The 16,788-nt window shown below is 42.4% G+C and overlaps 1 protein-coding gene across 1 annotated transcript; it reads right to left on the bottom strand.

Moving 5' to 3' along the window:
- Positions 1-1,283: 1,283 nt before the first annotated feature.
- LHFPL5 (LHFPL tetraspan subfamily member 5) lies at positions 1,284-14,896 on the bottom strand. The gene is made up of 4 exons (XM_075262835.1): positions 14,630-14,896; positions 4,447-4,898; positions 3,779-4,015; positions 1,284-1,508 (listed from the first exon to the last, which is right to left on the bottom strand). The coding sequence occupies exons 2-4, from the start codon at positions 4,856-4,858 to the stop codon at positions 1,492-1,494; spliced, it is 666 nt and encodes a 221-aa protein (XP_075118936.1). The 5' UTR covers positions 4,859-4,898; positions 14,630-14,896; the 3' UTR covers positions 1,284-1,491.
- Between the last annotated feature and the right edge of the window lie 1,892 nt (positions 14,897-16,788).

Genomic DNA, 16,788 nt, shown 5'->3' with positions numbered 1-16,788 from the left:
GAAGACTGGTGAGTATGCGACGTGGGAATACCCCTTTAATCACTCTGGTGGGAGTCACCAGAAACAAAGCTAATCCTGTAAATCTCTTACATCGCTGTCCCCAAAATAACTCCTACCCTTACAAGGGCAGTACCCAAACTTGCCCTATATACACATGACCCTGTATGGCCCTATAGAGTCATGTGTATATAGAACCTTACAGGGATAGCATGGTTTTTGGTGATTCCCACCGGAGTGGTTGAGTCCCTCCCTCTCTCTGGTGTGACAACTGTCATCATTGTCTGATGCCTCCAGCACACTATATTGTTGATTATTGGCACCCAAAAGCATCATCCAAATGGTAAGATTGTTCCATTTTGTATTTTGGCTTAAGCTTTTGCCACAGGTTAGTACGCTGGTTTTGTATGCTGAATACATTATATTGATTCATGGTTTGAGATTATATCACACTCTTTTTGGTGATTTTTTTTTTTTTTTTTTTTCATTTTTACTTTGTTAATTTCTTCTGGGGTCTTTTTGTTAAATTCATCTGTGCAGCAAGCCACCATACTCATTTTTGCGTACATCGCTCTTTTAATATATTTATATATATATATATATATATATATATATATATATATATATATTTTACCCACAGTTCACTGTACAATATAAATAAATGATGTTATTTTGGATAGTGCTGACATATAAGCACTAAGATTTTTGTTTATTTTATTTGTTTACATTATTTACTAAACTTATTCATGAATTTTTTAACTTTTTATTTTCATACATTTTTTAACATTTTTATAGTCACACAAAGGGGAATTGAACCTGGAATCTCTTGATCTCCAGTTCAATGAACTGTAATACTCCCTATGTGCAATAGACAAAGGCAGCCAGGAGGTTATTGATTGACCTCTTGACTATCATGGCAATCCCTCAGATCAAAAGGGCTGAAAGGGACGGGCAGTCTTGCCCACCTATCCACCCAGAGTTATTTTTTTTATTAATAGCATACTAATAGTTGTAGAAGGTTCTTACTTTTACAGTGTATGAACATTTCTTGTAAATAAGTCTAGTTTAAAAAATAGTGTTATAAGTGTTAACAAAATAAGGCATCTTAGTTAAGCAGGTGTTTCCTGTTTGTCAAGTGGGCAGGGTCATAATGACAGCAGTTGGGAATAGCAATTTCATTTTTTTTTTAACCCATACCCATTCCCTCTAATGGAAAATCCCCTTTAAGAGAGACATTTTTTTTATTTTTTACTATACTAATGAACTTTAAAATTGCTTAACTAGTTTGGTCATAAAGGGAATTAAGATTCCTATTATATACTTTACTATATAACTGGGTGCACAGTAATATTAATTTTTATTTCCCAGCTGAACTGATTCAGGTTTCATACACTTTCATATACTGAGCTTCCTGTATACTTCACTGGCCATTTCTCATATTTATATGTGATGATGAATACGAATTCATGTTCTTGCAGTGGAAGGAAGATCCATTCACCCACTCTCATCTTCTGCAAAAAATAAAGTAGGAATATATCTGTTTAATTTCTGCACATAAATGAATATCCAGGAGTTGCATTCTTTGCATTTTCATGTATATTAAAGGGGCTCTATCATTGGGAAAAGTCATTTTTAACTAATCACATCCTTGCATAGGCTTTAGAAAGGCTATTCCATACATACTTTTTGTATGTAAATTGCCTCAGTGGTTTCTGAATAAGTCCGTTTTTATTCATAATAATACTTTTGAGGTGCACCAAGAGGCTAATTAGCATATGAATAAAATCAGGCTCATTCAAAAAACACTGAGGCGATTTACATACGAAAGGTATGTGTGGAATAGCCTTTCTAAAGGCTATGCAAGTGTGTGCTTAGTTAAAAATGACTTTTCCCAATGAAAGAGCCCCTTTAAAGGAAACCTGTCAGGTCTATATTAGATACTAAACCACCCACAGGTCCTTATGGATTGGTGATTTAGTGCCATGAATAGCCTACTTCTTACACCTTCAATGTCCATTGCAAAAAAAAAAAACCTTCATAGCTGCCAGAGATGAGTGCATTGAGTCTTATCACTAATCTCTGGTTCTCCTGGTGCCTGCACAGTTGTTCACTGAAGCCGGGTAACTATTAGCATCGCGGTTCTTCCCAGAGTACTTTAAACAGAAAGTCCTCTGAGTTTTCCTCCAGACTTTCTGCAGAAAAGTTGCCAGCGTTTCCATAGATATAATTGATATGCTGCGATTTTCAAAACCATGCCGGTTTTGGAAATCACAGCATGTTCGCACTCTGGATTTTACCACAAAGTGGGCATGGGATGTGCATGAATCCCATCCATTTTGCCACGGATAAATCACGGCATTTCCGACCCATGGGGCCCCGGCCTTAGACAATGTTTCTCAGCATTTCAAAAGCTGCATATATAAAATAATGGATTCTGTGTCAATAATTTGGTTTCCAAATAAAACACATATAGTCTCATATTGGTCTTATGTAGTGTCTATATAATACTATAGATATAGAAGAAAACTATCAAGCCATGTACTCCAGAGGTAAAAGAATTTTTGTGAGATTTTGCGCTTATTTGCGTAAATTAAAAATCATGACTTTTTACGTTATTCTCTAGTTTGGAAAGTGGGTTTTGGTTAGTCTGTCTAGTTATCTACATCAAATAAAACTTTTTAAAAAGTCACAACAATTGATTTAATCTCACTCCAGTTCGAGGGTGGTGTAGAAAGTGGAGTAACATCTTAAGCCTCTTTCACATCTGCGTTGGTATTCCACCCGGGGGAGTCCACATGGGGACCTCCCGAACGCAATAGCCAAACGCAATTGCAAGCACTGTGCAGTAAAAGTACATGGACCCCATAGACTAGAATGGAGTCCGTGTGCTTGCCACACGCTGCCCGCACGAATCATGCATACAGGAAAGTAGATTGTGAACTACTTTCCTGTCCGCATGATCCCTGCGGAGATCTGGCGGCAAGCACACAGACCCTATTATAGTCTATGGAGTCTGTGTGCTCTCACTAGCACACCGCTTGCAGTTGCGTTCGGTATTGCATTCAGGGGGTCCTCATGCAGACTTCCCCAGAATACCAACGCAGATGTGAACAAGGCCTAAGGACAGAAGTCTTAGTCTCATAGATGCACCAAATTTATCAAATATCGTGAGACATGTGACTGATCTGTTGCAAATTACCCCAGTACACATTCCAGCAAAACTGATTTAAAAAATTTCCCTCTTATTAAATTCCTCCCATAGTCTCCAAAATACTGCAATATAGTTTAATGCAGAGCAGAAGTCAAAGAGGATTATATATGGACTATGTGGCTGTGATTGAATTCTCTCCATTTTTGAGCATGTACAATGGTACATTCAGGCCATGTTTTTGGCAGGTGTTCACTGGGTCCGTTTAAGGGAATTGTTAAAAATAAATGCCAATCGAAGGGGATTCCTTTGCACAGGGAGAATTATAAAAAAAAAATGCTTTGCTGTCCATTTTTTTTATCGGACACAAAAGTGTGGCAGACTATGTTACACAGACCAGCTAAGAAAGATGCTCCAAACGTTATCTGAATGAGCCCTAAATAATGCTCTGTATTCTAATGTAATGTCATTCCACTCCAGTAGTATCTTCCGTCACACGGTCCTATCTTGAGAGTCAGCATATTTTGTTACCCAATAAAACTGGTCCTGTAGATATTACTTAGAAATGCTAAAATATTTGTGCATTGAGCAGTTAAGTACAACCTATGAAATTGCAAATAATGAAACACTAACCTTTGTTCTGGATCTTGAAATCCTCAGGTAGCAAACTATCCTGCCTGTTTCCTAGTGTAAAGGCGAGGAACGAAAGAATTAGAGCATCCATTATGGCTATGATAGCTAGGATGTAAGCCCAGCGAACAGTACAGAATCCCAGTGTATATTTGTCTGTCTTATCTCCACACATACGCTTCACTTCTGGAGAATCCCACCCATCTGGGTAAATTAGGCACCCGATCATCAAACCAGCAGCTGCAAGGGAAAAAGAAAAAGTACTAAGGTTCTCATATGCTAAACTACAAGAACAAAACTAAAAGTTGTAAATCCTAAGTAACAGTGCATCATAAGAAGGGTTGAGCGATCGGGATCGGAAAAGATGGGATTCTGATCGGTGATCGAATAAATTTCACAATCGCGATCGGATCCTGATCTTTTCCGGCGGGATCCAGGTCAGAGGTTATCTCAAGATTGGCTTAACCCTATTCATGTATATATCATGAATAGGGTTGAGCAATCGGGATCGGGAAAGATCAGATCACGATCGGTGATCGAGCAGATTTCACAATTGGGATCAGCTGGAAAACTATCGAAAATTGGATTTAAAAAACGATCCTGAAATCTCAAGATCGGCTCAATCCTAATCATAAGCAGTGTACAGTAAAGTAAAGCATGTATAGAAATACCTGCAGCCAACTGCATCCATGCACAGACCTTGTACACTGTAGCCGAATTGCAGAAAAAAAAAAGACTGAAGCACAGCATGGAACCCACCACCAGAAACATGGACACGCCAATAAAAAACATGGCAGTCTTGAAGGCTCCTGAAGGTATGGTTTCAAAGTCCAAAGCACTTCCTTTACAGATTAGCTCCGATGTCAGTGCATTTCCTATACAGTAGCTGAACAGCCCAAAGTAACCTGCTTGTGGAGTATTTAAACTATCCCCAATCCAGTAAGGTTGGATGAAGACTTCCACCATGATGATAGAGAAGCATATGGTAAACACGGCCCACAAGACACCGATGGCACGTGCGTTACGTACATAGTTGGTGTGGTATATTTTGGCTGCTTCTTGTGCTGGCAGCAGCTGAACCATTTTGATCTGATGTGGGTATAACTCTTCTCAAAAACAAACCCTGTAAACGGCAAATTGACATTTAAAAAAACAACAAAAGTAACAATAATCAAGATAATTTACACTAAAGACAGGTACGAATTCTTTTCAGAGAACTTTACTCTCATACTTTACGTAACCTTCCATGTATGATAAATTTGACTTGTATCCTATTGTGGCTTATGTTAGTAAGAAGTGGACCCAAAGAACAGAAACCCGAGCGCAGGTGTGAATCTAGTGTAAGTGAGTTTGGAGGGATAATTTTCACACTTTTGACAAATACATAAAAACTTTAATATAAAAAAAATTAATTCTATGTACTACTATGAAAGTAAGTATATGATACATTGTCAAAATAATATCTCTGAAAATCGGTGTGAAATATAAAGGTGTTATATAACTAATCAAAGTAAATAATAATAATAACCTTTAATAATAACCTATGCACACAAATTCATGTGTATAGCTGAAGAATAAAATCAGTTCCTGAGATGCACACTGACTAAAACTAAAAGTACCAGTTAATAGCATCAGTGATCCTACTATGAGCTATCTCTGGTCTGTGACACTGTGCCTCAATATAGGGATAGTAATAAAACCAGTGGTGGCAATGGTTAAAATATTTAGACAACACAACAAAAGAGTAATATCCCTTAACCAACTATAAGGCAAATATGCAATTTTAAATGCAGAGTATTAACTGTGGGCTGCACGGGAAAAAACACTCTGGACTATTAAGGAGCTTGATACAATGCAAAAAAATGGATAAATTGTTGGTGGCAGCTCGCTCTGTCATTCCCAGGTTATGGAAGTCCACGACCCCTCCCTCGCTCATTTGCTGGCTGAATGAGGTTCTAGCTCTTCGAACGATGGAGACCCTGGTTGCTGAGCTCCGCCAAGATGATACTAAGCATCGACAGACTTGGCTCCTTTGGAACCATTTATACTATTCTGCCAACTTCCGTTCCCTCTTCCCTTCTGTGTCCCCTGTGTAGTGTCCCCCTGTGCGTTTTGTCTGCTCAACATGTCTCTATTTCCTCTGATATTTGATTTCCATTTGTTCTGAGGTTTTTGCATATGTTTTGTTTTTCAGCTCTGTTGCGTCAGAGCGTTTGCCCGTTTTTTGTTTTTTTTTGTTTTTTTACTTTTGCCTGCCTTGCAACCCCCTTTTCCCCGCCCCCCCCCTCCCTTCACCCCTACGTTTCGCCTTTGTTGACTCCTTTGACTTGATTCAAGTCAAAACTATTAAATATTAAAAATTACTCCAGGTTATTTTATTGAAACAGAAAAAAATGTGAAAATGTAAATGCTGCAATTTAATAGTGACACACAACACATTTGTAAAAGCTTGGTCCTGAAGCATATGTCAGTCTACACATTCTTTTCATTTGCTTTAGAAGCATGATATGTCAGACCTGACAGAGTTCCAAAGGGAATTGATTTTTGTTCTGTGTCTGGTAGGGATGTCTGATCTCAGCTGCTGAGTTGTTGGTGCTATGAGTTTTGTGATACCATCTTAGTATGCAAATACTGGCACAACATCTACCGAAAGAAGCTGTGGACAAAAGCCAAAGCCTTAGGTAAAGAACATAAAATCAGTTTGTTGATCCAATGCCTTTACTGCCTTCACATTGCAGCTGCTGGCCTAATGAAGGCCTAACAAACTGCCTGTCAAAAAATTATATAGGTAGCGTAGCGCATTACAAATGCAATTGGAAGAATACAAGTTAAAGTCCCCTATGGGTAACAAAAAAACAAAATTGTTTAAAAAAATAAATAAAAAAAATGGTTTAAGAAAAAAAAAGTTAAACACCATATTAATCCCCCCAAACTCTCTCCCATCCTATTGCCTCCCAGGTCTGTGGTTATAGTAATGCAGTGTAAACAATGGGGGAAATAAGGTCACATTGCAGGAAAAGGAAGCAGAATTTCTAAAGCAATATATTTATAAAAAGGCTTCAATTTACATAAGCTACCAGAATAGATAGGATCCTTGAGATGGGACAACTCCAGTGGCGTAACTGCAGGGGTAGCAGCTGCCACAGGGCTCAGGACATTAGGGGCCCGGCGACATCCGCTACCGCTGCGTTTTGTTTTTTTTTCTGAATAGGCCGTTAACTCCAGCCGGTAACGGGCCCTATTTAACTTACCGATCCTGGCAGGGGCCGGGATCGCTAAGTGACACCACGGGCCCCACAAACACTATTATTATACTTGGGGGTCAGTCAGTCAGGAACGTCCTTCCTCACAGTAGTGTCTATTGCACTGTACTGTGAGAGGGAGCTTTCCTTACCGCCCAGGGATGACGCGTCTATGGAGTGGAGGGGGCCTTCCTCACCGCTCTCACAGTACAGCGCAATAGACGCTACTGTGAGGAAGGGCGTTTCTGACAGACTGTCAGAAACGCCCTTGTGACAGTGAAAAGCTATGGTACCGGCACCAATAGCTCTTCACTGGGGGCACAGAATATGAAAACCAATAATGTCGGCTTTTTAGCGGTATATAAAACCACATGTGCCCCAAGAGGTGAAAGGTCCTCTTTAAGAGGAGGATAGGGAAAATGAAGACAGCCCAAACACTCAGTAGCAGTGTGCTATAAGCAAGGGTGTATACAAGGGAATTAAAATTACAATTAAAAATGACTAGAGATGAGCGAACACTGTTCAGATCAGCAGATCCGAACAGCACGCTCCCATAGAAATGAATGGAAGCACCTGGCACGCAGACTTTGCCGGCGGCCGGCCGGCGTCACAGGTGCTTCCATTCATTTCTATGGGAGCGTGCTGTTCGGATCGGCTGATCCGAACAGTGTTCGCTCATCTCTAAAAATGACCAGTTGCTTCACCCAGGGAATGTCTAGTTCTATGCACACTCTCTGAACTTTCCTTTTCATGACTAGGCAGAGCACTCCTAAATCAATCTGCTCTATACAAGAGAGAACTGTGCAGCCACACAGTCATAGCATCACATTCTTTTCTGATCCTTGCACTCTGCAGAACATTGCTGGCTGTATAAATGAGCAGACAGCACATGACAAAGTGTTCACGTCTCTGTAAGTGAGCATTTACTGTCTGTCTCATCCGAAAGTTTTGTCAATTTGGGATGCAGGGCTGGGACTCCTAGATCTACTGCATGGACTTGGTCACTTCAGATTTAATTATATTTACCCTCTTCCTTAAAAAAAAAAAATCCTGGTTATACCCTTGGCTGTCGAATCTTTATCAGAAGCAGATAAGACTCTACAGCAGAAAAGAGACTGAAAACGTTCAATAAACGCTAAATAGAACATGGTGATTTTGATTTAGTTTTTCCTTTTCCACCTTCCAAGGGTCATAAGTTTTTCATTTTTTTGTTCACATAGCAATATGAGGTTTCTTTTTTGGCTGGGCAAGTTTTGGGTTTTTAATAATATGATTTAGTTTACCAATGAGAAAAACTGTATTGTGGGGTGAAATAGAAAAAGTCCACAATTGTTGCTTTGATCTAATTTCTTAAGACATTCACTGTGTGCTAAATATTATGTTGAATTTATTCTGTTATATTTCATTATTACTAGAGATGAGCGAACACTAAAATGTTCGAGGTTCGAAATTCGATTCGAACAGCCGCTCACTGTTCGAGTGTTCGAATGGGTTTCGAACCCCATTATAGTCTATGGGGAACATAAACTCGTTAAGGGGGAAACCCAAATTCGTGTCTGGAGGGTCACCAAGTCCACTATGACACCCCAGGAAATGATACCAACACCCTGGAATGACACTGGGACAGCAGGGGAAGCATGTCTGGGGGCATAAAAGTCACTTTATTTCATGGAAATCCCTGTCAGTTTGCGATTTTCGCAAGCTAACTTTTCCTCATAGAAATGCATTGGCCAGTGCTGATTGGCCAGAGTACGGAACTCGACCAATCAGCGCTGGCTCTGCTGGAGGAGGCGGAGTCTAAGATCGCTCCACACCAGTCTCCATTCAGGTCCGACCTTAGACTCCGCCTCCTCCGGCAGAGCCAGCGCTGATTGGCCGAAGGCTGGCCAATGCATTCCTATGCGAATGCAGACTTAGCAGTGCTGAGTCAGTTTTGCTCAACTACACATCTGATGCACACTCGGCACTGCTACATCAGATGTAGCAATCTGATGTAGCAGAGCCGAGGGTGCACTAGAACCCCTGTGCAAACTCAGTTCACGCTAATAGAATGCATTGGCCAGCGCTGATTGGCCAATGCATTCTATTAGCCCGATGAAGTAGAGCTGAATGTGTGTGCTAAGCACACACATTCAGCACTGCTTCATCACGCCAATACAATGCATTAGCCAGTGCTGATTGGCCAGAGTACGGAATTCGGCCAATCAGCGCTGGCCAATGCATTCTATTAGCCCGATGAAGTAGAGCTGAATGTGTGTGCTAAGCACACACATTCAGCACTGCTTCATCACGCCAATACAATGCATTAGCCAGTGCTGATTGGCCAGAGTACGGAATTCGGCCAATCAGCGCTGGCTCTGCTGGAGGAGGCGGAGTCTAAGGTCGGACCTGAATGGAGACTGGTGTGGAGCGATCTTAGACTCCGCCTCCTCCAGCAGAGCCAGCGCTGATTGGCCGAATTCCGTACTCTGGCCAATCAGCGCTGGCCAATGCATTCTATTAGCCCGATGAAGTAGAGCTGAATGTGTGTGCTAAGCACACACATTCAGCACTGCTTCATCACGCCAATACAATGCATTAGCCAGTGCTGATTGGCCAGAGTACGGAATTCGGCCAATCAGCGCTGGCTCTGCTGGAGGAGGCGGAGTCTAAGATCGCTCCACACCAGTCTCCATTCAGGTCCGACCTTAGACTCCGCCTCCTCCGGCAGAGCCAGCGCTGATTGGCCGAAGGCTGGCCAATGCATTCCTATGCGAATGCAGACTTAGCAGTGCTGAGTCAGTTTTGCTCAACTACACATCTGATGCACACTCGGCACTGCTACATCAGATGTAGCAATCTGATGTAGCAGAGCCGAGGGTGCACTAGAACCCCTGTGCAAACTCAGTTCACGCTAATAGAATGCATTGGCCAGCGCTGATTGGCCAATGCATTCTATTAGCCCGATGAAGTAGAGCTGAATGTGTGTGCTAAGCACACACATTCAGCACTGCTTCATCACGCCAATACAATGCATTAGCCAGTGCTGATTGGCCAGAGTACGGAATTCGGCCAATCAGCGCTGGCTCTGCTGGAGGAGGCGGAGTCTAAGATCGCTCCACACCAGTCTCCATTCAGGTCCGACCTTAGACTCCGCCTCCTCCGGCAGAGCCAGCGCTGATTGGCCGAAGGCTGGCCAATGCATTCCTATGCGAATGCAGACTTAGCAGTGCTGAGTCAGTTTTGCTCAACTACACATCTGATGCACACTCGGCACTGCTACATCAGATGTAGCAATCTGATGTAGCAGAGCCGAGGGTGCACTAGAACCCCTGTGCAAACTCAGTTCACGCTAATAGAATGCATTGGCCAGCGCTGATTGGCCAATGCATTCTATTAGCCCGATGAAGTAGAGCTGAATGTGTGTGCTAAGCACACACATTCAGCACTGCTTCATCACGCCAATACAATGCATTAGCCAGTGCTGATTGGCCAGAGTACGGAATTCGGCCAATCAGCGCTGGCTCTGCTGGAGGAGGCGGAGTCTAAGATCGCTCCACACCAGTCTCCATTCAGGTCCGACCTTAGACTCCGCCTCCTCCGGCAGAGCCAGCGCTGATTGGCCGAAGGCTGGCCAATGCATTCCTATGCGAATGCAGACTTAGCAGTGCTGAGTCAGTTTTGCTCAACTACACATCTGATGCACACTCGGCACTGCTACATCAGATGTAGCAATCTGATGTAGCAGAGCCGAGGGTGCACTAGAACCCCTGTGCAAACTCAGTTCACGCTAATAGAATGCATTGGCCAGCGCTGATTGGCCAATGCATTCTATTAGCCCGATGAAGTAGAGCTGAATGTGTGTGCTAAGCACACTCATTCAGCACTGCTTCATCACGCCAATACAATGCATTAGCCAGTGCCGATTGGCCAGAGTACGGAATTCGGCCAATCAGCGCTGGCTCTGCTGGAGGAGGCGGAGTCTAAGGTCGGACCTGAATGGAGACTGGTGTGGAGCGATCTTAGACTCCGCCTCCTCCAGCAGAGCCAGCGCTGATTGGCCGAATTCCGTACTCTGGCCAATCAGCACTGGCTAATGCATTGTATTGGCGTGATGAAGCAGTGCTGAATGTGTGTGCTTAGCACACACATTCAGCTCTACTTCATCGGGCTAATAGAATGCTCTGCTACATCAGAGCCGAGGGTGCGCTTGAACCCTTGTGCACACTCTGCTTCATCAAGCTAATAGAATGCATTGGCCAGCGCTGATTGGCCAATGTATTCTATTAGCCTGATGAAGTAGAGCTGAATGTGTGTGCTAAGCACACACATTCAGCTCTACTTCATCGGGCTAATAGAATGCATTGGCCAGCGCTGATTGGCCAGAGTACGGAACTCGACCAATCAGCGCTGGCTCTGCTGGAGGAGGCGGAGTCTAAGATCGCTCCACACCAGTCTCCATTCAGGTCCGACCTTAGACTCCGCCTCCTCCAGCAGAGCCAGCGCTGATTGGCCGAATTCCGTACTCTGGCCAATCAGCACTGGCTAATGCATTGTATTGGCGTGATGAAGCAGTGCTGAATGTGTGTGCTTAGCACACACATTCAGCTCTACTTCATCGGGCTAATAGAATGCATTGGCCAATCAGCGCTGGCCAATGCATTCTATTAGCGTGAACTGAGTTTGCACAGGGGTTCTAGTGCACCCTCGGCTCTGCTACATCAGATTGCTACATCTGATGTAGCAGTGCCGAGTGTGCATCAGATGTGTAGTTGAGCAAAACTGACTCAGCACTGCTAAGTCTCTGCATTCGCATAGGAATGCATTGGCCAGCCTTCGGCCAATCAGCGCTGGCTCTGCCGGAGGAGGCGGAGTCTAAGGTCGGACCTGAATGGAGACTGGTGTGGAGCGATCTTAGACTCCGCCTCCTCCAGCAGAGCCAGCGCTGATTGGTCGAGTTCCGTACTCTGGCCAATCAGCGCTGGCCAATGCATTCTATTAGCCCGATGAAGTAGAGCTGAATGTGTGTGCTTAGCACACACATTCAGCTCTACTTCATCAGGCTAATAGAATACATTGGCCAATCAGCGCTGGCCAATGCATTCTATTAGCTTGATGAAGCAGAGTGTGCACAAGGGTTCAAGCGCACCCTCGGCTCTGATGTAGCAGAGCTGAGGGTGCACAAGGGTTCAAGTGCACCCTCGGCTCTCCTACATCAGAGCCGAGGGTGCGCTTGAACCCTTGTGCAGCCTCGGCTCTGCTACATCAGAGCCGAGGGTGCGCTTGAACCCTTGTGCACACTCTGCTTCATCAAGCTAATAGAATGCATTGGCCAGCACTGATTGGCCAGAGTACGGAATTCGGCCAATCAGCGCTGGCCAATGCATCCCTATGGGAAAAAGTTTATCTCACAAAAATCACAATTACACACCCGATAGAGCCCCAAAAAGTTATTTTTAATAACATTCCCCCCTAAATAAAGGTTATCCCTAGCTATCCCTGCCTGTACAGCTATCCCTGTCTCATAGTCACAAAGTTCACATTCTCATATGACCCGGATTTGAAATCCACTATTCGTCTAAAATGGAGGTCACCTGATTTCGGCAGCCAATGACTTTTTCCAATTTTTTTCAATGCCCCCAGTGTCGTAGTTCCTGTCCCACCTCCCCTGCGCTGTTATTGGTGCAAAAAAGGCGCCAGGGAAGGTGGGAGGGGAATCGAATTTTGGCGCACTTTACCACGTGGTGTTCGATTCGATTCGAACATGGCGAACACCCTGATATCCGATCGAACATGTGTTCGATAGAACACTGTTCGCTCATCTCTAATTATTACCTTTCTGAAAAGGGAGTCTTCTATAAAATGAATACTTTTGAGATTAGAAACAACCTCCAGTTTAGTTTACTTAAAGGGGTTGGCCACTTTCAGACCAATATTGACAAACAAATGTACAATAAAAAGATAAACAATTTTCCAATATACTTTCTGTATCAATTCCTCACGGTTTTCTAGATTTCGGCTTGCTGTCATTCATTGTTACTTCTATAGGATAAAAGTCTGACCATGGTCATGTGATTTACGGTCTGTGGTCATGTGATGAGCACACAGGTGCACAGCTGACTACCAGGCAGATGTCTGATTATTGTGCTGTGACTATAACGAGTAGCACCTGTGTGCTCATCACATGACCATGGACCGTAAATCACATGACAATGGACCGCCAATCACATGACCATGGTCAGAGTTTTATCCTCTAGAAGTAACAGAATGAATGACAGCAAGCCGAAATCTAGAAAACCGTGAGAAAGTGATACAGAAAGTATATTGGAAAATTGTATATCTTTTTATTGTACATTTGTTTGTCAATATTGGTCTGAAAGTGGCCTGACCCCTTTAACCACTTCCGGACTGCCCATAGACTTTATACGTCTGGGAAGTGGTTGCCTTGTTCTGACAGGACGTACCGGTATGTCCAGTCAGAACACAGTAGCTGCACGGAGATCGAGGTTTATTCCCTTCCCTGCCATCTCGATCGTTGTGTATGCGGTCGCCCTCTGACCCGGCGGTCACGTGATCCGCCAGGAGCAGCGTCTTACAAGAGCTGCTGGGTCCTACAGGACCCAGATCAGCTCTGTATACTGCGTATACAGCATGCAGGAGGCTGTATTCCTCCTGCAACTGAGGCTAAATGTACCAGCCTCAGTTATAGGGGAAATCAGCCTCTGTAACAAAAAAAAGTGATTAGATGTCTCCAAAGGTCTCTTATGACCTTATGGGGACACAATCTGAAAAAAAAAAAAATAATAATACGCTAATAAAACGCTGTTGTTAAAGGTTATAGCCCCACCCCCGACGACACCATACAAAATAAAAATTACTGTAACGGAGAGGAAAAACTGTTTTATAAAGTTTTTCAGTGACACTTTGTGTTATTAAATGTAAAAAAAAAAAAAAATTGAAAACCAGACACAATTTCCCTCCTATTATGTTTATATTTTCCCGGATATAAAAAAAATTAAAACACATTCGAAAATAAAAACAACATAAAAATACAGCCCTATGTGTCCCCGACAAAAGACGCAAAAATTAGTTGACAGACATGCGAGAAAAATGTTACAGCCCTCAAAACTGCACATACAAAAAAACCGAAAATGTGTCTGGTCCTGGACCACAAATTGGCCCGGTACTGAAGTGGTTAAGGAGCATGTGCTTTGTAAACAATGGCTGCATTCTGCCTACAGCTCCAGGTGGGAAGGTGCAGGGAATATAAGTTCCTTCTGTCCTGATCCATTACCTGAACATCTTCCACTCATACAAGGAGAGAGGATTTATTCCGGACCCTTATTTATCATTGTATAATACAGTACTGGTGGAAATATGTGATTGCTGCAGTAACAAAATATATTGTAAAGTGCAGGATTGTACAACATTTTATAATGCTCTGGAATATAATACTACAGACAGGAAATATCACAAATATTATTTTCTAAATTGGCAGTAAACCTTAAAGCAGTTGCTGTACCTTTTTACTAAATGAATCAAAGAACAGGTTCTTAGCACTAAATGCTTATTTATGGCATGAGATGACATATATGTACATACATAGCTTTGAAGAAGGGATAATACCACTAACCTTAATGCATGTGGACAATCCAAGCTGCCAAATGTTTTTCTAGCAGAGCATTACAAAGATGAGAATTAGCGACCCAGAAACCCAGATGCATATGAGACTTAAGCAAAAGGATATGCCTAGTAACACTGAAACCTAAGAGGAGGACTTGGCTGGTCCTGTGCTGTAATGTTATGCCCTTTGTATAATTCATACCCAGCAGGTGTACTATGTCATTTGTATGCTCTTTTAATCCTAGTGTTAGGTGAGAGTTTACATGCATCCCCCATCATCCTGATGCATCCTGGGAGTGTAGGTAATCTTCTTACTATTGATTCTCTGCGTTTAATATCATCCAAGTCTAAAAGATTAGTGTGTGACAACAGATACAACTGTAATGTAAAATGATACCTTCTGCAGTTTAGTGATAAAACCAATTACTATCACTTTGCATGCAACATAGATTTTTTATTTTTATTTCGAGGGGTCCAACCTGTTTTTGGAGAAAAGTGTTTATTACTCATTTAGTTTACGGAGTAATGTGGAGAGAAGTAGAAGGCTCCATGCTCCATTGTTTCTGACTTGGAGTGCTATTTTTTCCTTTAAAGAGGACCTTTCATGTCCTCGGACACATGTGATTTAATATGACGCTAGAAAAGTGACAGTGCACTGTCGGCTTTCCTATTATGTGCCCCGGGAATGGAGATATCAGTGCCGTTAATTTTTTCACCAATCTCTCCCCACTGTCAGAAGGGCGTTCCTGACAGTCTAGCCTCATCACTGGGCTGTGAGGAATCCCCCTCTCCCCCATCGTGACAGTGGGGAGAGATTGGTGCTGAAACTAATGGCACTGATATCTCCAGCGCCAGGGCACATAATGGGAAAGCCGACAGTGTGCTGAATTCTGTGCACTCTCGGTTTTCTAGCGTTATATAAAATCACATGTATATAAAACTGCATATGCAAGGTCCTCTTTAAGATGATAGATGCCTCAGTGGAACCCATTATTATTCAGTAAGGTATATCGGATGCCCTGGTGTCTGTCCAGCAATGGATCCTTCAGTGTTTTGCTTTCTTTATAAACAGTAGCACGATGCAGATGCTTAGGACAAGGTGCGTTTTTTTGCTGCAGCTTTTGCTATGTTTTTTTAAAAAATTTTTTATTTAAATCCATCAGAAGTGCATTCAGCAGGAGGGAGAAGTATAAAAGCTTCATTTATATTGCCCATTCCTTTTTGTAACCACTTTTGGCTAAAAAAAAATGCAGCTTTTCTGTAATGTGAGGCCTCCGCCTAATGCTAGCATTTGTTTTTCCTTTCATCGGGTATGCTTGTGGACCCGAAAAAATGGAAACTATATCCGCTTAAAAAGTGGCTACCCGTGGACTCCATAGAATATAATGGGGTCTGCTGTTTTTTTGCACAGTTTATGCCCGAAATCAGCAGAGAGCAGGACTTTTCTCACCACATATTTTACATGAAATGGGGGACAGTGTCACCAGATTGTAGTGTGGCTGCATGCCTTGTCCTAATGGTGAAAAATTCAGTAATGTCCAAAATGTCAGTCTGCCTTGAGTTATTATTCTGAGATCCTCTGGAACGAAAACATGCTTCATTCCCATAGAAACATTATGAAGGATATTGTTAGCTGTTGCTTTCATTGTAACAATAAATCTTAATTACCATAAGTATGTACTATACATGCGTATGTATGGAACTGAGAGTTCTCCTACTGTGTATGCTGAATGACACACACTATAAAAGAATATAGATTAGATTCTGTTTTCTGGTGAAGGGGGCATTGAGAAACAATTATACTGTGCCTTGCTCACACAATGTAGGTTAGGAACAGTGTATTTTTTTTTCATTATTTAAGGGTTCCATATGCTGCTATATAGTGTTTCCATAAGTAATGCTTCTACGTGAGAATATTTCTGTAATATGACATGCTATGGAGCTTTGGAGACTTTTCTTTATAGTACAAAGGACTTAACTGAGTACATAGTGTTCTGTAATAAATCACCCATAGAACTTAATGGGTCCATATTGTACCTCTGTGCCCCTCCAATACATAGAAATATTGTATCTCGATATGGCAACACACTGAGTACCTTTGGGTTCATAATGCCTGTCTAGTCACAATTGTAGTTTCATGATAAAAGGTGGACCAACAAAAGTTCTTCT

This window comes from Leptodactylus fuscus, chromosome 2, assembly GCF_031893055.1.
Source record: "Leptodactylus fuscus isolate aLepFus1 chromosome 2, aLepFus1.hap2, whole genome shotgun sequence".
In the NCBI taxonomy this organism is placed as follows: Eukaryota; Metazoa; Chordata; class Amphibia; order Anura; family Leptodactylidae; genus Leptodactylus; species Leptodactylus fuscus.
The sequence above is the reverse complement of the archived record's forward strand: the minus strand, read 5'-3'. Positions and strand labels throughout refer to the sequence as shown.